General features: G+C 39.1%; 1 protein-coding gene across 1 annotated transcript in view; it reads right to left on the reverse strand.

Moving 5' to 3' along the window:
- Positions 1 to 2,624: 2,624 nt before the first annotated feature.
- The window catches only part of LOC137255918 (uncharacterized), a 39,259-nt gene continuing 19,280 nt past the window's right edge, over positions 2,625 to 22,603 (reverse strand). The window contains exons 6-12 of the mRNA XM_067793509.1: positions 21,433 to 21,567; positions 17,509 to 17,649; positions 17,239 to 17,357; positions 16,216 to 16,372; positions 6,670 to 6,897; positions 5,627 to 5,730; positions 2,625 to 4,118 (exon numbers count right to left, since the gene is read on the reverse strand). Coding sequence (XP_067649610.1) covers positions 3,207 to 4,118; positions 5,627 to 5,730; positions 6,670 to 6,897; positions 16,216 to 16,372; positions 17,239 to 17,357; positions 17,509 to 17,649; positions 21,433 to 21,567 — 1,796 coding nt within the window. The 3' untranslated portion in view covers positions 2,625 to 3,206. The remainder of the gene's footprint in view (positions 4,119 to 5,626; positions 5,731 to 6,669; positions 6,898 to 16,215; positions 16,373 to 17,238; positions 17,358 to 17,508; positions 17,650 to 21,432; positions 21,568 to 22,603) is intronic.

The raw sequence follows: 22,603 nt of genomic DNA on the forward strand, positions 1-22,603 counted from the left end.
ACATGATATGAAGCTTCATAGACTAGCTAATGGACTAGTCAGCCATGACTGGATGCAATGGCAACAGTCACTAGGCAGAGTAATGCGGTCAAACATCTCAATTTCCCACTGACTTCCATACCATTCAGCATCCATTGATAGAATTCAAAAACATGTTGTTGAATCTCTTCTACAGTCTTATCTAATCTACAGACTATCTTATTAAGTATACACTGTCTAATCTTGTATGGTCATGTGCACAGAGCCCAGGTCACTCTCTAGTTGAATTTCTAGCGGAGAGTCCTCAAAGAGGTAACCATATTTGGCAGCTTGACTTATGAGAGTTTCCAGTACATAATGAGGCATATGTGATACATGTGGTCTCACCCTAAGCAAGTGATTTCTTGATAAATTGCCTCTGTTCACCCAGCAGTTAATGGGTACCCGGTGGGATACGTTGTATGATGTATGACCTTCTAGTGTCTTTCAGACACTCTGGGTTATCTGTAACACTAACATGTTATTTGATCATGTACAAGTGCATGGAAACTGGTGCTACATAATTATTAATCATTATTATTATCTTCAGCAAGTGCAATCTACTCCACATGTTACTTCATTGGCAGGAATTCATCTGCTACTGTAAGGCAATACACTCACGCTATATACACTGAAACACTACGAAAACATACAATGGAGTCTTGTTGTTGACAAGTAGCAAACCAGGACACTGACAACTGGAAAAAATGTTACCCACTGCCACGGTGACCGCTAAACTCTCTGCCGAGATGTTGCATTGCTTACAATTATATGATGATATAATATGACACAAACATTGCATAGAGTTCCTAAATTGTCTGTTTAACAACTTTTTAGTTCGCTATGTGCACATTTATTATACAGATGTTCACTATTTAAATAATTTAAACTATTGTATACATTGAATTATTTGCACACTCAACTTAAACACAAATAACCCTTTTTATTTTATTTTAAGCTTGTCGGAATATGTTTACCATTTTGTTTAAATGTCATATAGTCAGTGGTGATCACTAAAATAAAATGATATCTTGTACATTTAACATATGTGGGAAATACAAATACATTGTATGCAAAAAAAACCATGTTCACTTGGACCCTATGTACTGCAGAGATCAAAGCAGGTGAAAAGCACTGAGTGATTTATAACATGCACATATGGTTTAACTGTAAACGTCATTACTGAAACTGAAGCAGCATGGTTACCTACTCAATTCCTCTGCCATCACTTAAGTGCCAAGTTAAGAAAAAAGCAGTGTAGTATGAGAAAAAAAGTCCCATTCAATTTCCTCAGTTAAAAGCACAAGGATCATATTGTGGTTTGAGCAGAAACTGTCATAACACAACATTAAAAAATTAGCTGCCTCAGTACCAAGTAAACATAGATATGTCTAAAAGTTTAAATATATTTTTCTAAAAAAGGCTAGACAATAGCCATGAATATGTCACAACTGAAATCATCAACAAAGAGAAGCAGTAATTCTCTCAGTGACACACAAACACCTCCAGCATTAATAATCAGCAGAAGCTGGAACAAAGAAGCTACAATATTTCACTGATACTTCTTTAACAGTTTTCGTGAAAATTCCTTCATAATATACTCAGTTTAGATATCTTGTTTACACAATGTCACCACAGTGACACCTATTAATGCAATTATTGTGAAATGATTTCATGATATTCTTTCAATACACTGAAATAAAATATTCCTGCCATGTTCAATTCTCTCAGTTTAAACCAAAAGGAACAAATAACGAGATGACAATACATAGCAGGTTTCCTTAAAAAAAAACACTAACAGCTTTGCAATTACATATAACAAGGAGACACAGTCATCAATATCCCCTGAATTACCAAGTCAAACTTGTTGCCATGGAAACATGAAAAATATTTTATTACGATTACCCAAACAACCAAAAGGCACTAATACACCACCAGATCTATGTGCCAAATTTGGTGAAGAAATATTGAATGGTTTTAAAGTTTTTCTCAGGAAAAGATAAATGTGCACGGACTGACGGACAGGGTGCATTTTAATACCACCCGTAAAACGCATAGGGGGGAAAAATACCTGGACATTAGCCATAAGTATGTCTGTCTTGCACAGTGAGAGCTGCATCTGAACGTCTCACCAAAACATTGTTGTTGTTAATGGTGAACATGGTAACTTCAGATACACCAGTGCGCTGGTTTACAGAGAAGATTTAACATGCATGCATGCATCCATCCACTTGCATAGCACCAATATCAAGATCAACTGCTCAAAGGCTCTTTGTTTTCTCTCAATCATTGCATGTGCATCACAGCGCACATCATATTTTCAATCTCAACTCCCTGGAACCATACAACACTTGCTGCCCAGTAGGCACACAGAGTTGATCATAATGTGTCTTTCCCATCCTTACGAGGTATCCATTCACAGCTGGATGGACTGGGACACATGGTCACAGTATTTTGTCACAGTTTACTGCACGTTGCTATATCTACAACTAGGTGTCGGCATGTATTCATGTGGCCACCATCTGGTCATCTACCAGCTCACCCACTGCACCCCTGCAGAGACAGGAGACAAACTTTGGTAAGGTGAACGAAACATCTCATAAGCAAAAATGTTAGCAAAGACATGTTCATACAAAAGCACTATAAAGCATTGTTAGCCCTGGTTTGGGTAAATATATACACTTCACTTGAAATGGATGCAGAATGTCTGACAAAGCTGTAGCATATCTTTCACGCTGTAACCTACCCTTAAGTACAGAATGTAATTTCTGGTTGATGAGCTTCAGGACAGAACTCCATTGAGCACTTGGTGCAGCACCTCCATGCTGGTGTATGGGAAAAATCAGTGCCAAACATTTTCACCATTTCATCTTACACCACATGTTCACAAATTATTATAGGTGAACAATTGATGAAACTTAGGATTGGTGCCACCAGTAGGGAAGGATACGCTTTTTGCTGACAATTAGTATCAGCACTATTTCTTAGTGATTCATAAACAAATGCTCTTTCATTGTATCTGTGGTGACAGTCACTGGATTGTTCGGTGCAGACTCAATTTGTTTACAGCTATAATGCTGGTGAACAAATATATACACGTGATACAGACACAATTGTAAAATCCCTTCTGCTTTTAGCCAGGTTGTATTATGGATGTGGAAAGGGTGTTAGTTAAGTTGCCTCTGTTGTCAGCTGTCATCTTCCAGAGAACCACACTCCTCACTCATCGGAGTAGAGGCCTCATTCGTCACGGTCACACCAACATCCGAGAATGAACTAGTCTCTGTAGCATCACCTGTCAGTCCAGAATCACCTCCCTCATCATTTTCATCTGATTCAGATCCATTCACTTCAGAATCAACATCCCTCACTACTTCATCAACGGTTTCAGAATCTGAATCTTCAGGATCAACACTGGCCCTTGGTTCATTCCTCGATGAAGGACCTACAACACCTTCCCCTTCCTCATTGCTAGCATCTCCTTCATCTTCTGTGGAGTTTTCTTCACTGCATGTCAGAGAGTCACCACACACTGATGCATTACTATCTGCATCATTAATATTTCTTCCTCCATCTTCTCCAGTCTCATCAATCAATGCATCTTCTTGTCCTTCAAGTGACATTTGTCCTTCCATATTTGTGGACCTAAAATCTGATAAATCTTCTCCACCTTCACCCAATAGTTCATTCCCCTGTTCCAGATCATCAGCATTCTCCTCATTTGTATTATCTGAACCCTGGTTTTCAGCTTCATCACCAATGTCTCCAGGACAAACTTCTTCCTGCAGTTTGTCTTCTTCAGGATGTTCATCATCTTCTCTCGGTGTGAACTGCTCATCACTTTCCCCTGTCATAAATGATTGCTTACATGCTTGTACTGAGTCATCATAGACAACATGGTCATCGCCATTGTAGGCAGCTCCTTCTATAACTGTCCTTGACCCTGATCTCTGATTTGACCTTGACCCTATTTCAGAAAGTCTATGCAAGTGTAGACGGAGCGGCATCGTGGGATGGGTTTCTGGTAGTTCATTGAGCTGTTTCTCAAACCGCAGAATCTGCCCATTGTGTCGCAGAAAATATCGCTGAGGCATTTTCATCTGAATAAAAATTAGAAAATTAATATAACATACACCTTGAAGGAAAAAAAAGTGGCAATCAATCTCTTATAGTGAAACAAGCAGCTCTGCATGTCTTGTAGGAGATGACAGAGGAACAGAAAACTTCTCAGATGAAAAAAACATCTCAATTCCTGAGCATTTGTCTTTTACATAATTTGAGATACTGGAAATTTAAACTATAATTTGTATATTCATATACCTGTCCTATCTCACAGTATGCACTTCTTTCTCTTGATTCAACACTGAGTGGAATGATACATACTTTTCTCCCAAGGTCCCTCTTGTCCAGTCACCCATGCTGCCCTCCCAATAAGACAGCTTACAAGCCATCACCCATCACAGGTCCTCGTGTCATTGCGAGGAATAATGATTTTTTTGTAAAATAAAAAAAATTTTGAGATGACCCCGACTTGAAATGCTTCACAGTACAATGTATCTAGACAAGACCGGACACTTCGGTGAACCCCACCCACCTGCTTTGACGATTGCTACGCTAAAACTTCATCTAAATATGATCATTGGTGATTGGCCAATCGAAAACCACATATAACACATACCAATCACCCATACAGTCTACGATGCCCACCTTATAAGACAGCTTACCAGCCACCACCCACACCATTCACCACACCCTACAAACTACCCATGTGACCTCTAATGAATCACCATTCTCAGTCTTGGAGCCAATAGGATAAACCTATTCTTAAATAATCTGCATAGCGGGGAGGTTGAACAGGAATTCATCAAATGAGATAGGATATGTATATAAATATACAATTTTTAGTTCAATTTTCAAAATTATAAACTTATTTTATCTCATGGCATACACTCATAAAACAGTCGGACAGTGGGACGCAGATACCCTATGTCATGGCAGTGCAAACAGCCAGAGCTGTGTAGACTGGTGACAACCATTGATAGCAATGCACAAGCAAGGTCTGTTGAGCATGCATGTAACTCCTGGTCTTGTGATGATATCTACTGAACTCATGGCTTACTAAGCACACCGTCTCCAAGGGAGAGAGGTGCTTCCAGGAGATGGGTGCCGGAGACGTGCTGTTTGGGTTCAACCATCCATGAATTAAGAGCATACCATGAGACAGGATAAGTTTGAAAATTATAGACAAAAAGTGCTTTTCACAAAATAACTGTTGTTCCTTAACAGCTTGTGAGGAGTATATTCACAATTATTTTTAGCTGTTATCTCTCTCTCTGTTACAAAACTTTCACAGTGTCATTTTCTTTTAATTCAGAAACACCAAAACTGAATTATGTCTTTGACTTTCAACTGACAAATCAGCTGTACAAATCCCTCAGGTGCAGTATTGAAATTAAAGCATCAAAAACATCAGCATTTAAGTATTCTTATTCAAGACTGACTTAAAACAGGACTGAACTTCCAGGTTCCACCCTAAATTTCAGACGTACAAATATTGAAAAGTTATCTTCCAAACTTTATCTGCAATATGTGCAATGGAGAGTCTTACCTTTGCCTGTATTACTCTGTACACTGTGCTTGCATGCTCACTCCATGGCAGAGACAATGTGCATACCTCCATTCCATCTTCTAACACCATAACACTACAGAATTCTGTGAAAACATGTTCATGTTTAGAGTCAATGTCATCACCTCCAGCGGGAGACTGAACGATTATTAATCCACGTGTTCTTCCAATATAATTCCAATGGCATCCTAACTGCCATGATTATACAATTTCTGAATCACACAAATGTAGTGAAAACGCCACTTCTGAACTTAAATGATAAAGGCTGGGCCATTGATTATCTTGCTGTGAACTGTACTTTTTAGATCTACAGAATCTGAATTCAGAAGAGAGGACTATCAGTGGAGTATTTCAGTCTTGTGTTGTTATTTTGGGAGGGAAATCCACACTTCCAAACTAGGAGTGAGTGAAATGTAACTAAATTGTTTTTGATTTCATGGTTAGGTACCAGAGTCTTCATCTTCTCCATAGTAATCCTAAACCTACTGTCAAACAAGGATAAGTTAACCAGCGACCTGACAATTGACCCATATTAGCGTGTATGAGTGCCGTCCAGTGGTGCTTGCCATTTGTCGTGCACCACCTACTTGTCAGAAACATGTTATCTGGCCTGTCAAACTTATCCTGGTTTGCCAGTAACTGCAATTACAACTCAGTCGGCATCTTTGATCAGTCCTGAAAGATCGTGAGCATGAAGTTGTGTAATAGTTAAGCTGAAGACCCATGGGTACAATAAGTGAAGCCCATGATATTGCTGAAACTCACTCACTCTCACTCACTCACTCACTCACTCCTTCCTGTGTATCTCCTGCTTGATATCAACATGGAAACATCCTATTCATTGTAATAAACAAGTTGTACAACCACGGAACTACAGTACAACCCTGTCTACAGAGTGTGCTAATGCAAGAAAATCTAAAACATTGCTCACATCAGCATAAAACAACATTGAGTCACTTCCACAAACCACAAAGCCTGATTAGATGTGGCGCTTGTTAACAATGAGTGATTGTAATTTCACTAACCATTTGTTAGGCTGGTGTATCGACCACTATCATGGGGAAAATTGCCATCATCAGATTTCCCCCCGACGATGGGTTCCTCCTCAGTGGTCACCTCAACTTGGTCACTAGCGGACAACAGAATTTCCTCACTGGGAATATTGAGGTGTTCCTGGTGTTGAACTTCTGCCCTTCTCATGTCTGGTACGGCCGGAGGGGATGGTTCAAAGAAGGAATTAAACCATACAGGTTCTGAAGCACAGAAGCATTCCGGGTAAGAAAAAGACTGACTACAAAGAAAGCAGGTATTTAAAGCATAAACTCCACAGACATCCCTCCAGGGAATGCTAATAATCATGGGTGGATCCAGGAATTTTGAAGGGGAAAGTGGGAGCGTGGGGGCATCGACAGATGAATTCTTCTCTGGCAGACAGATGATGCACAACATGGACAAGGCCAAGCATTAGAACCAAGCCACGTAGCTGGGCTACTTAATCCATGAAGTTATCTCTTTCATCAAGCATGGGTTGCTGTGGACCATGTATAATCACATAAAAGCTGTATTACTAATTCTTATGGTGGTCATTACACAGCAGTGAGAGAAAGTAACTCTACTAGCATATTTTACATTCATGCTTGTGGGCAACTGAATATGGTACATAGTGATCCACTGTTAGCTATGATCATAAAGAACAAATAAACTCACATTTTTTGTACTCTTTTGAAAATTACATATGAAGCAGAACAACAAAACAAAAGTGTAGTTAATCAATATCAAGCAATTAAATGTTGTCCAAAAGTCATCTGCCTCACTCTTGCTCCCCCCCATGAAACCACAGACAGGTTATATTGCCAGAGCAATGCAGCCAACTGCAATGACATCATTTTCGGACGGATTTTCAGTCAGTTGCGTATAAAATGTGTAAAAAGTTCATCAAATTGCTTATTTGTCAACAAAGTCATGCTGACTTGTTGCATTGCCATCAAATGCTCCCAAGTATCAGGTGATGGTGTCACCAAGCACAGATTTACACAGCGCCAGCACACAAAAGCGATCTCTCAACACCATGGGGTTTATTCAGCAACCATAACAAGCAGCAGACAGAAACTAGGAATGGTGAACTATACCATTCCATACAAGAAAATAGAAAAGAAACAAACGAGGATCGCACATGATGGCATGACTGTCCTTTCTCCTGCCTTCCGGAGAAAACAAGTCATGTGAACATAACCTATTAATGTTCATCAAAGGTAATGTCTTGGGTAATACCATGTAAGTCTGACAGATGCACCTGAGAAACTGAGACTGGGTAAACTTACGTATTTGCAGACACCTGTCTGTCACTGCTGTGACCATGTACTTTCTCCAAGCACACGCTTTGTCTCGGTCAGACTTGAGATACACCAAATCACCCATCGAGATATCATGAATCATAGCGCCGACTACCACAAACCAGTCTAAGTAAACTTAGTCTCAGAGTATTTCGTTACACTCCACCACTGAGTTTAACAAAACCTACTAGAAGGTCGCGTCAGGTAACCTTTGAGTGACCAATCACCGTCCAATCAAACGCGAGACGGTTAAATAGATTTAACCGATCAGACAAAGGCTACTATTTGGGGATCGGAGGAACTTTCAAAATATTCAGGTCACTGACACAGATCTCCACACAAACAAACATTCGCATATAACACAGTCATTTGACCTGCAGTATATACACTTTGGGGTTTCTGTTGACATGGTTACCATTAACTAATATTTCCGCAAGATGACATCCTTGAATACTGCCAAAACACTACTTTCAGCGACTGTTTACTCACCGTTGTCATGGTTGTACATATGCCGTGTGCATCACCCGGAAGCAAACGTACGCTAAATAGCAATCGAAATCGTTTGGGTACGAACCTTTTCAAGATAAAAAGTTCAAAAGGTATGTGCGAATGTCCACTTTCGCGATTTGGTAAGCTGTGTTCTGATTGGTCAGTCTCAAAGGTTACCTGACGTGACCTCCCATAAGGTTTTGTTAGACTCAGTAGTGGAGTGTAAAGAAAAGTACTGAGGATAAGTTTACTTAGACTGACGACGAGCATTTGATTTGCTGCTTGGGAAATGATTCTGTTGTCAAGTTGATAACTGATGAAAGATCAGTTGTCTGTCGCAGACAGGGAGATTTTCCTCCGTGATTTGGTCTCTCTGAGTGAGTACATCTCTAGGAGAAAGTCACCCTTTCTGTATTCTGGAGTTCAAATTGGCCATTGCAAGGGCCAAAGTAACTGTGAGAGATGACCCCCTTCAGGATTGTAATGCAGACACTCAAGGCCTAGCTCCTCAACTGCTTTCTCAGCAACAGAGTTTCGATTAAAATTCTTCGGGGAACCAATTTCCAAATAAATGCCTTGCTTGTCCTCGGGTCCTTGGCAAGTGAGACAAATCCAGGTACAGGATCCACTCTGATGAGACATCCATCAGATCTGCAATGCTTGAGGTCCGCCATCTTCAGATCATCATGTTTCTCACTGGGTATGATGCTAGACTTTGTGAAAGAAGAAACAGTTTCACGGAGTACCAAGATGACCGTAACGTTTCATAACATCTGCAGTCAATATGGAGCATATCATGTCCAGGACAGTTCTTGTTGACTGGGGGGTACAGCTGTGAAGGGATACGTTTTAAAGACAAGCAGTGATGGCAAGTCTCTGTAGCTGGGGATGTAGGTTTATCAATATCCAAGGCACAGAAATATCTGCTAAATATCTGTTTGAGCTGATAGTAGGACGGGTGATTAAAGGGAATGTGAAGGGCAGTTAGGAGCCCATCAACGACTGTTTTTTCGTACAAAAATATGTTCCCGTGCTTGTTGGAATGGTGTGTTGTCTTTGACAACTAGGAGTCCATCATTTGCTAGTCATTCTCAAATACCGTTTAACATCAGGAATGTCAGTAACCTCTTACTTGGGTGTGTCCCTTGAGACAGATGACAGTGTCTACGTCTAAGATCAGAGCACTCATGCTGTGATGCTGCCATGTAGCATGACTTGTAAATGGCATTTTGACATCATTCTCAATAACATCCCGAACACTGGGGAAGAACTCAGATTCTCCTGATTCCTCGATGAACCTGCAAATTTGACAGCTCTGGTCTGGGCACTCACTTGCATGATGATTTATGTAATCCGAAACTCCAGCGATATGTGTGATGTTAACAAGGTACCTGCTGACCATTGATAGAGTTGATCTGTCAGGCGAGGTATAGCAATAATCTTGTAAGAGGTCAATGCAGATTGGGCATCACGGAATGCTGCAATGAGATTATCTGATCATAAGATTTTCTCATTTGACTGTTGTGAAGCTGTTACAGAATTCAAAGGAAACATATATTTTGTGTATAGATCACAGTCCTTGAACAGTGGTTGGAGGTTTCACAGCAGATAAAGCTGGAATCTTAAGTGGACTTGCAGTCAAAGAACCACTGTCCCAGATCCATCCCAAGATGTTGGTTGATTGGAGGGAAATTACTGCTTTGGAGGCACTGAGGTGGAGATTATTGGCATGTACGGCAGTGAGGACAAGACGCCAGTTATAAAGTGCTTCTTCAGCTGTGTCCCCACCACAAAACAAATCATCAGCCAGTTTGATCACACGTCCTTCCTGAACAAGGTGACCAAACACGCATGACATCAGTTCCTAAAGATAAGCCTCTGAACCTGGCATACTCATAACTCAGCATGTGTACACCCATATTCCTTTCAAAGGCGTGACAACCTCAAAATATTACATGGGGTTGTGAGACAAAGGTATTTGATAAAATGACTTCAGTAAGTCAGTCTTAACAATGAACAATTTGTCAATTTCTCTGATCACACTGTCAACGTTGGGCATAAGGGCAGGTTGTGGTTTACAATACTGTCCAACCTCTCCAACGGAAGTCACTAACCTAACTGCCCCCATTTGGTTTTCGTACCAGGAAAGACATATTGAGGTATTTGACTGTGATGTTGACCTGCTCAGGCTTGGTTAAAAAATGCTCCTTTTCCAGCTCATGAAACTTACATTGTAGTTCATTCAAGGCATCTTGGTTACAGTGTGGGAGACGGCCTTTCGTTGAGGTGGCAAGATTGGGGCCATGTTCACAACAGCCTCCACTGGCACCATTGTACTTTGACACTGATGGATGAAAGACTGGATCAAATTCCTCATGGAGATCGGTAAATTCCTAACCATTTCAGTGCCAAGGATGTTGTCTGGATCAAGTGATATGTCCTTGGAACATGGTAGTATAGGGTCTGCATTGGGTCCTGGTATGGTCATAGGATGTGATTCAACCTTAATAGGTTTCGAGATGTGTTTGATCTGGCAAAAGTGTTCATGACCCTTGAGGGTAATTTAGCTGGTTGTGGTATTCATGATAATGATTTTGTTATCTATAGATGGAATGGGCTGCCGTGGAGGCCAAGCTTTCTCATGCAAGGACAATCAAGCCTTGGTTCTAGAGACCATCAAGGTCAGGCACACTGTCCTTAGGAACATTTGGCAGGAGAGGAGTCTGATGGGAGGGGGCCAGGATAAGAAAAGCCTGAGTAAGTCTAGCTGTGGCATGACTTCCATGCTGCTTGCCATAATATATGGCGTTCAACCCCTTGATAACGATCTGGTTCTTAGCAGGATGAGTAGCAATGTCAGTTTGCTTTTATGGAAAGGAATTCTTGCAAGAATGTTGACATAAAGTTGATTAACAATGAGGGCATCACGTCAGTGAGAATCATTTTCTCTGGTCAATGTGCAGTGGACTCCTCCAACTACTTCCAGGAGTGTAAGACCATTGGCTTGTCGCACTCGTTAGGATACACTAGTAATGGGGAAATTAATGGCTCTAAACTGTCGCAAGTGTCGTCACCTGTTGTTGAACTGGATGGTGTTCATAAAAAGCATTGGGATATGGGTTCAACTATCACACATTTAACACTGGGATGACCAAACAAGAAGTTCTGTTCTTTATCTGCAACTCCTGAGGTAATGGGTATTATAAGCTGGACGCCCGGCTGTTTCTCTCAAGATACAGTATTTACTCACTGTGGGGTTATCTTTCCTGGACATCTGGTTGTGACTAGTGTCTGTTCTTTCGGTAGGTGGACGTGTAAGCTCTAAAGGCTTTAGTGTCTCCAGTGCTATGCAGTTCCTCCAGAAAAGAAGATAGGGCTTGTGAAATCTCAGGTTTGAGTGACGCCAGAGTCTGATTTCAGAGTTTAGATCCATACTTCTGTTTAACAAGCTGAGGTAGACCAAGATGGATCAGTTGGAACCACAACACAACAATCATGTTTTCCATGGTAGGTGAGAGATCTTCATCAACATGAAGATCATGGTGGAGTTTTTGATGATAGAATTTCTGGATATGACACTGCAAAAATCTGCAATCTGACCGAGCATCAAGTCTTGCTGCAAATATTTTTATGCTCTTGTTTTTCTACATTGTTGTGGGACACTTTCGGCAGTATCATGTAAGCCCCTAGTATGACTGACGGCAGTTTTTCATTCCATGTGAAAGTTCCATCTAATGACCAGATATACATGAGATTTTGTCGTCAGTTTTTAAAGGAATTTATGGTTTCATATGTGGTCATTTGCCACTGCTGTGGAGCCCAGTTTTGAGCCATGATTTCGATTCAACAAAGTCACCCATTTGCAAGTATTCACGAGGTTATGTGCACTTCCCCTAAATAAGTCGAAAACCTCTTGTAATGTGCTTCCCTGATAGCATTCTGACGTTAGCATGACGTTGGCAATGATTAGCAACTTCACGGTCGGATTTCATACGTTGGCCTGACGTTGGCCCAACATCGGGTATCAACAGATATTTTACTCAAGCTACACTACTCCAAACGGTTAGCTTTTCCCAGAGGGCACTCTTATTTTTCAAGCAGACGACACAACATGAACACAAGCTTGGTTATCAGAGTTTAGCTTTCTTCAAATATATAGAGGTAAGTGTTTCATTATGAGTTGTTATTATGCGCAACTCTATTTTCAAATTATGCAAACCGAAAATCAGTCATGGGTCATTCAGAAATACCAACGAGAAGTATTATTTACTTAAAACTGAAAATTTATGTCACGACTGTAAATGACCACATATCGCAATTCTCAGCTAACGAAATTCATGACTGAAGTCCAGCAGGTATAATGTAATCATACTGGTGGCATTTAAAATGCCACATTCAGTATCAAATGAACACCGAACTTGCCAGTATCATTTAGTTGGGTGTGATCGAAAGTCCATGTAAGTTCAAAGTTACAAGTCGGTAAGTGACGCCAGCTGTACCGCGCGTAGATTAGTGTAGTGTGGATCAAACTTCTGACAGTCCAGAGAACAATATCCTGCCATCCACCTACATGACTACCGAATGATCCAGATAACAGCATTTGTCAATAAAATTGTTTACTTTTTATTGTAGCAACGGTAAAAAATATTACAGTGATAGTATCAGGCATCAATGAAATCGGCATGCAGTGTTAGGCAAGATAAAGTTCAGGTTTCGATAACTGTCTGGGCATGTTTGTTTGGGTTTTATTGCAATTTAAAACTACAGTTGTGAATAACATTCCGCATTAGAGTGAAAAGTACAAAAAGGTGCCAGTTATATTCTGTTCCTTGATGTAATTTCCATAGGCTAACGTGCTATATCAGTGCAGCATAAAACCTTTAGGTGAAATGTGTTCAGGATGGATCTTTTCAACATTTGACAGGCATATGTGAAGTCAGCTTTGCTGTGCACCCAAAATTTCAGTTCAATTTTCCGACCACAACGTATTTAACTAATAAGATCACATTTATCAACTTTGGTAATGTTCCACAATGCTCAGTCACATTGGCCACCAAGATATTGAGGTTCATGGCACTGTACAGAAAATATGCTTATTTAATTGTTGCCATTTGATTGAAAAGCAGAATAATAAACAGAATTTATGTGATGGTAGGCAAGGTAATTCCTCACAAATGTACAGAACTTGACATTAAATCAATGAAAATTATATATGCTACACTGAATTAACATGCATGTCAACAAAGTCACAACAGTACAGGATGCATATTTGATGCAACAGCATTGTTTTCGATATTTTCTGATACCAAAGCTATGGTATTTTAAGAAATACCCCAATATCTGGATCATTACAACACATGCACCTTTGCATTTATTCTGTATTTGAAATACCAGTTTTAATAGAATGTAAGATCTAATAGAAAGGTAAATTTATCGATTTACAGTAATCACTCAAACTGACACCTGTGACATCACACTTTTAACAAATGGGGATTAATGTGTATTGGTTACATTAAGAATGTCATAGCTTGTGGTTTCTGTGCTGGTGATGTGTACAGTTCGTGGCAGCATATTCACTTGAAGTACAGAACATACAGGAGTGGTGATTTCAACCGATGTACCCATACAGGTGTGCACAATGCAAAAATAATGACAATATCGAAATAAAACTGTACAACTTGATATATCCAAATCAGTTAAGTACTTTTTCCAGTGATTCAGTGACACCAGATATTCATTGATGTTTCATAAAGCAATAAATGCTTGCTTATATCAAAAATAGATGTCTTGTGAAGTCATTAGATGTTTAGGTCATTTTTTTTTCAGATGTCAAGGCCCATGACAGACCTTGGACACAGATGAAGATCTCCTGTGATTATTTCCCTCTCCTCTTCATTTGATGACTGCAAATAGAAGGATGCCCTGCCAAATTTGGACTTGTACTTTTAAGAAATAAATTTAGGTCATCTTAACCAGAATAACCTTTTGTTTATTTTGTTACTGTCAAACTTCTGTCAAACCAAACTTCTAACAGATCAAGAAAATGGATTGTGGGACATTAAATGCAGAGGCTATTTTGCTGTTCACACTCTTGCCAATGGTGTTAAAGTTTGTGGTGTAAGGCCAGGAAAAATTTGTTTTAAATAATTTTTCCAGGTTCTCTAAAGGTTAGCAATTTGAAAATCAACAATTGTTTAATAGTGTTGTGAATTTTTTGTGATATACTAGTATACAGACTTGAAAATTGTTCATTGTATTCAGAAACACTTTAAACTTTTTTAGCCTACAGCATGCTGTCCAAAGGACCGTCCAGCGTGGACAGAGAGACTGAATTCAACTTTACCTATTGCTGGCTATATGTGATAGTATTGCCAGATTTCCACATATATTTCAGGGTAGGTAAGAGGTATTGAGGAATTTAACAGACGTTGGGCCAATGTTTCTTTGCAAACGTTGAGCCATCATTGGCCCGACCATGAGGATTAGGTTGGGCCAACATTGCCATCATACCTCTCCGGCCAACGTCAGAATGCCATCTGGGTTGTTTGTGCAGGGCTGCTCACCGATTGTGTAGATATGAAGGTAAACAATGTCACTGGAATCTTGTTTGTCAGATTATTGATGAGAGTACACGCCAGTTAAAAACACCGTTCTCTCAACACCATGCGGTTTATTCGGTAACCATAACAAGCAGCAGACAAAAACTAGGAATGGTGAAAACATGTAAAAGAAATGAACAAGAATCGGGCGTGATGGCACTGGACCCATCTTATGTTGTTTGTGAGTACAAAGCAAGCGTTGTGGTAGCCTGTACATCAAAACTACTTACTAGCTATAGTTTATGACCAATGACCAAAAGGATTTTGCATGACAAAACTTGTACCACCAATTTCTTTCTCGGAAGTGAGGTTGTGGTCGATGTGACAATAATATTGTAAGCAGTGTCATACTGACACCCACCTCGCTTCCAGGAGTGAAGCTGATATGTTATAAGCAATGTCAGGCAAAATCTTATTGTCTATCAATCAAATACATACTTTACTACCAGTAGAAAGCAGTTTATATTTTGTAACTCAGTGAAGCAATCCTAAATAACACTATTCTCAGACTGACGGATATTCGAGACAGGGAACCACCATTTTTAAAAATTGTGGCATCTCAGTCTAAAGTCAGTTTGAGAATCAATTTGATTATGGTTTGTTTTCATCAAGTTAAAAGATCAAAACTACTTCCTACTGGTAGTTCAATAGGTTTTTTGAATCATGACCCAAAATATTTTTCATGACACCTCTTGTAACAGAACGACTGATAACTATTATGACAACATGCAATTTTGACAGAATCGTCTAGGACAACAAGCTCTTTAATAAGAAAAGCAGATGACAAGATAAAATGGCAGTAGACTTTGAAAACATAGAGCTTTTATTTTTCAAAACCATTGTCATGATTTCAGATTTAGACAAAGCTGTAAACGATATAATCCATTATGTCACGGAGGCATGCCCCTTTGATTGGTTGAAGTTTTGTTCACAGGACAGAATTGTGCACTGTTATCAAAAAGGTCAATTTAAGGTAACTAAATGTTGAAATTATTAGTTTTCAATCACAGGGTTTCATTTATAACAATGTTAATAGATGACTTAAGTATTTGTACCCCTTTGAGTATATGTGATCTGTAAGTACATTTTCCAACAGTCCTTGTTAGACAAGAACACATGATCGGGAACTATAATGTGGATCTGTACTTACCTCGACCCTGGTTCCGGAAATAATGTCGCAAAATTTCCTCTGCAGAATGCTCTGCCACATTTGAAGTAACCATGGCAATGAGGACATCCCTGAGAAAGTCGTCAAGGCCAGGTATAGCACTTAGAGCCACTGTTGGTGGGTATAAACCTTGTCCAATCTGAAATGTAATGGAATTTAAAATGCTATTTAATCACAAAAAAGTTAATGTGTTGCTCACCCTGATATATCATAGACACTTACATGTTTCTACCAGTCCATTTATTTTTATGTGCTACACAAGACGATAGAAAATCACAGGTGTTCCGTACAAAATGAAGAGCCTTTGGTTGCAATGATTACAATAATCTGAACTTTCAGTCAAAAACAACCTGAATATAAAGCATGTATGTGTTTCATAGTAACAGAGGAAAAGCTTTGGTAATCATTGGGTATTACGAAATGCTCCACACAAACCATCAATATCTACAATTTTTAAGGATTTCTTTGGAAATCTTACTCATAGCTTTCCAAAATAGTAAATTTTCAGTTAAATCTCTTAGCTAATGGAAGAATGAAAGTATACTTTAAATGATAGTCTCAAGACACAGGTAGATTTCACTGAACTGCAAGAGTCACACAAAAATTACAGGAGGTTTGAAATTTTAGCATGCCCGACAAGAAGGCGAAACCACAACCTTTCAGTAGATAAAATCATAACCTTACTCTTTATGACTAAACCACAACTTCACTGTTGACCAATCAGGTTAAACCACAACCTCAATGTTGACCAATCAAGCTAAACCACAACCTAATTGTTGGCCAATCAGACTAAACCACAACCTCGCTGTTGACCAAACTGGTGAACTAGAATGAACAGGTTATAACACAATGAAAGGTTTACTTCCCAGCTTCGGAACTCTTCGCTATTCTGGATTCTGAAAAGGACAGTCTTCAAGACTGTGAAATTGCTTTTGCCTTTGTGATGTAAAATTGGAAAGGTCTTTTCAGCACCTGAATATGAAAATGTGACATATTTCCACCTACCTGGAACTGATAATTCCGCCTGGTCCTCTGAATACCGTTGATGTCAAAGAAGGGAATTTTTTTATTCAGGGCACTTATCATCGTACACCCAGCACTGTATAGGTCAGCTGTTGGATGTTCTACAAGAGATGGGATCAAATAGAGGAAATTGTCAAATTGTCACTACACATGTGGATTTTTGTCAGAATAATTTGTCAAAAACATGACTTGTTACCACATAATCAATATAATAGAAACAAACAAGATCCCTCCCCCCTCCCCCAATGATACCTTCTCCTCGCGCCAACTCAGGAGCCGTGAAGAAACTGAGGTTTGATGGTATTGTTGACAATGAATTCTGTAGCCGACAAAGGCCTCTGTTTCCAACAAGGTACAGACATTGGTCTACACGAGATATGATGACATTGTCCGCTGCAACATGACGACATAAACAAGATTAGATACGCAGGCTGTAACCTGACGACATAAGCAAGAATAGATACGCAGGCTGTAACCTGACGACATAAACAAGTTTAGATACGCAGGCTGTAACCTGACGACATAAGCAAGATTAGATACGCAGGCTGTAACCTGACGACATAAGCAAGATTACATACGCAGGCTGTAACCTGACGACATAAGCAATATTAGACAGGCAAACTGCAACACGACAATGTAAATAAGATTAGACACAGGCTGCAACAAGACGACATAAATAAGATTACACACACATGAAAAAGATTGGATAGTGGCAACATGACAACATCGTTACGGTCAAGAATTTACCGTGACAACAATGTAAGAAATCCCCTTGTGAACCAGCAAAACAGAACAAAGACAAGTTGTACATGTTCAAATTGTATTATTATGCAATGAGAGCAAGGTATACAAAGTCACAAGTCAATATAAAAATGCTGATTACAAATACAATTCAAGAGAGACAAAATCTAAGTCAGTGGGTCACAACAATATAATAAATCAAACTCACCAAAGTCTCAGTACAAGAGGTAATCAACTATGCAGAATGTCAACACAGCGATTGGTTTGACAGCAGATAATGTAGGTCAGGCATTGAGAGGTTTTCAAGAGTTAGCAGTGATGTAACACCAGCAAATATGAATGAGTGTAACACGGCAACCAGCTTTTTTATACATATATACTAAGTCATTTCCCGAAAGTTCAGGCACTTATGACAATCGTCAACACTGTAGAATGCCCTCGAACAGGTCTCCCGGCAGTAAACACATAGAAAACTAGGAGCAGATAAATTCCAGACAACCAGAATCAGACCATCTATGAAAACGAAATGTGACCCATCATAAGTATTATTCAAAACACTAAACGTTGTGACCCAATAATAATTATTACTGAATTAATAACAAAATATACAGAAAATACACACTCGAAACAACATGGATAAGATTGGATGCAAAGGCTGCGACAAATCCATGAGGCAGTAAATATGATAGATACCATGAATATTATTTAACGACAGTGTTGGGAACCAACTGTCCATTATCAAGGACTTGTGGTGAAAGACTATCAATTACAATCGAAATACATACATTTTTAATCATTTGTAATCACCAATTTTAAAGGTTTTCTCCTGGTATTTTTCTAATTAATGTTTTTCATAAGTAATTCTGCTATGCAATGAAATGCATATGTTTGCTGACATATTCATTATATTTCATGTGGAAAAACCAAGATAAATTCTTTGACATATTTGCACATGTAAAAACATATCAAAACACTTATGATACTTAACCTCCCCTCACCCCAAATACCCTACCCACCCCTCACATATAGCCATTTATATCAATTTCATAGATATTGCTTCTTTGTATAGTGTTTTTTTTCCTGTTGCAAAATACATTGCTCATTTTTCAATTCAATGAACAGTGACACATAAGTGTCAAATGAACTGTGTTGACTTTTATGTTCCCTATATTGGGTATATTCCACTGGACATGGAAGTTTGATGAACAACATCCAATTTCAAGTGAATCGGAACAGCAATTTTAGATACCTTATCATAGATGTCATCATCAAGATAAAAATAACCTTTCTCACCTTTTTTCGGTTGGGAGATAATCCTCAGTCTGTCAATATGAGTGGGTGGGTGGGTGGGTGGGTTGGTGTGTCAAGAGTGAGTGAGTGAGTGAGTGAGTGAGTGAGTGAGTGAGTGAGTGAGTGAGTGAGTGAGTGAGTGAGTGAGTGAGTGAGTGAGTGAGTGAGTGAGTGAGTGAGTGAGAGAGTGAGTGAGTGAGTGAGTGAGTGAGTGAGTGAGTGAGTGAGTGAGTGAGAGTGAGTGAGTGAGTGAGTGAGTGAGTGAGTGAGTGAGTGAGTGAGTGAGTGAGTGAGTGAGTGAGTATTTAAAGTCACACTGGCATTATGAGAGAATGCATTAAGATTATGCCACACTGGCAATATTTCAGCCATATAATGACTACAATATAACATTTGATCCAGTATACTATATACATAAATCACATAAACTATATTAGTTGTATAAGGCTGAATTAAAATCACTCCGTCAAGAAAGGTAATCTTGGCTTTTCAAGGCCATTCTGGTTGACATCTAAAGCAAAACACAACTTCGCAGTTTTTGATACCTTTCTGATGGACTAACAGTAACAAATTACCAAAAACGCAAAGAACTCATGCTATAAAGTTGAGGAATAAACTGATACACTCCCCATCACCCATCTCCCCCCTACGAAATCGGAGTTCAAATGATTTACCAAAAACACCCCAGCTGGGGTGAAAAGTGTTTCAAAAGTTCGTACAGCGTGAACTTTGATGCCATGATACACATAACGCTCCCTGAGCATGTCAGCAAATGAACCAGCCTTGTTTTCAGGGTAGCAACCCAAAGTACAAAACATAATTTTGATTTTATGCACAATTTTATGCCTATAATTTTGTTTGTTTTCATCATGAGCAATGCATATTATCAGTCATACATAAATTATAATTATATTTTTAGTATGGTTATTTTGTTGGTTGCATGTAAGCCTTAAAAAAACTTTTCAATTCAATTAAAAGTCTTTTCAAGCCATTTCTGTAATTCTCAAGGCCTTTAGTTGACATAAAACATAAACACTATTCATGAGAAATGTCACAATTAAACATCTGTCTAAGTCATTGTGAAGGTGACTTTGGTCATACCTTCATCCATACTTCTGTTTCAAAATACCAAAAAAGAACATGAAAGTGATGACTAATTGGATCCGGTGGTCAGGCACTCTGATTTGGCTAATATCCCACTTGAATAAGTCTATGCTGTTGATCACTGGATTGTATGGTCCAGACTCAATTACTGTAAACTGTCTTATTTCCGTGCCTTTAAACTTTCGCGAGTGACAGTCACTAAACCTTTTCGCGCCTTCTTATTTTCGCAAGGTGCTAGTTGACCAATATATTGGCAAATGCAATACAGAATAAATACCTGAGATATAGGTCTAAAGGGTACGATACATGACTATGGTTTTCAAGCAGAATATTGATCGATAAATTTTTCATTCAGCCATGAAAAAGACCGGTCATGTGACAAACATGTGATCTTGTAACAGAGGGAGTCTCTGAATGTTTTAACACAACACCCAGGTGCGTGATCATTGAGTTGTTATAAGATAAACAGTTTTGCGTAGTGATTTAAAAACAAATGTAATTGATATCAAACCTAGTTCTCTTTGACCGGGTGTTAAAGCAATGAAAACAAAATGATCTCTGCTCACGTGATGTGACTGCTAAGTAGATTTACGCAGTGGTATGCAGAGAAGGTAGCCGCCAATCGCAAGACAAACATCAATAAAACAATAGACTTGCGAATCAGTGTTATGAAGCCTGTACATGCACGGTGGATAGTGAAATGTCTAGACAAGCTCACCAAACAGAAAGACATTGTTCTGAGGGGTTGGCAAAAAGCTAATCTCTTGTGAAAACTGTTAGTAAGAGGATCAGTAAGTGACACGTGTTAATTCAGATTAGCCCAGCAGTGTACACTTGTATTGTTTTTATGTTGTTGACTTATCTGAATAAAGTGAATGATATATCTATATTATCGCGTGTTTTTATTCTCGCGACATGAAGTCTGATGCGAATTTCGCGAAAATTAAACGGTCGCGAAAATTTGGCTGTTTACAGTATTTATAGCCTGCTGTAATATTCCTGAGTGAACTGTTAAACAACACCAAAACAAAAGCAACTCACGAGTGATATTTCGATGAAGACATTTGGACCTCTGAAGGCTGGACACAATCTGCAGCATCCCATACGTGAGAAATATCACCTCCTGTTCAGTCAAACCACAACCACGGTGCGACAACACGTCAGTCAGACTTACCCCTGAAACACAATACAAACATCAGGGATTTACCTCGAGTCCTATATTTGAAGGTCCCTGGGACTCCAAATTTTCAGGGGTCCTGGACAACAAAATGGGGGTCCCATTATTATCACAAATACGATGTTGTAATTCAGTTACTGTTATTGTACTGTGAATGATGATCATCACATTGTTCCAGCAATTAAATTGCAAATAATACCAAAAAACGGCTGGTAGCAGACTAAATGATCAATTTTTATGACTTGATCAAAATTCTTGCAAAAAGTATTTGGACGTTTTCTCCATCCTTGTGTACAAGTAGATAAATTGTTTGATCCAATGTTAATATTTATGCATTTAGGATGCAGGAATTTGTGTCCCGTAAATCCTTGAAACGCATTTGTCAATCACACTAAACCTGAACACTTTTCATGCAGTGAATCCACACAGTAAAGGATGGTTTCTCAGATTCAACTTCTAATGAAATACTTCTCCCTACATTTTTAATTAGCACTGGCAGGTTTAAAACAACACTGGTTTCAGTTCACTTCAGTAAGCAGTATTTTGCAATTCTGTGTGATAATCTTCCTTACATATTTAATTACGCAGCAACAATGACATGATCAATGCAGCACATGTTATGTTTGTGTTGAACTTAGTATTTTAAAACGATTGTCTTTATACACATATTAGTCTTGTAATTAAAACCCATTTGTTGCTTCTTAAAACAAACAGTGAGTGAATTTAGTATTAAGCTGCACTCGGCAATATTAAAGCAATCTGACAGCGGTCTGTAAATAATCGAGTCATCAATAATCCAGTGATCAACAACATGAGCATCAATCTGCGCAACTGGGAACTGATGACCTGTGTCAACCAAGTCAGCGATCCTGACCACCAGATCCCGTTAGTCGCCTCTTACGACAGGCATAGTTGCCTTTTATGGCAAACATGGTTGCTGAAGTCCTATTCTACCCAGGAACCTTCACGGGTCCTCAAAACAAACAGATATAAGAACATTCATACATGCTAATGAAATATCTTATTGACATTCAG

The sequence above is a fragment of the Haliotis asinina genome, chromosome 11 (genome assembly GCF_037392515.1).
Source record: "Haliotis asinina isolate JCU_RB_2024 chromosome 11, JCU_Hal_asi_v2, whole genome shotgun sequence".
NCBI lineage: Eukaryota > Metazoa > Mollusca > Gastropoda > Lepetellida > Haliotidae > Haliotis > Haliotis asinina.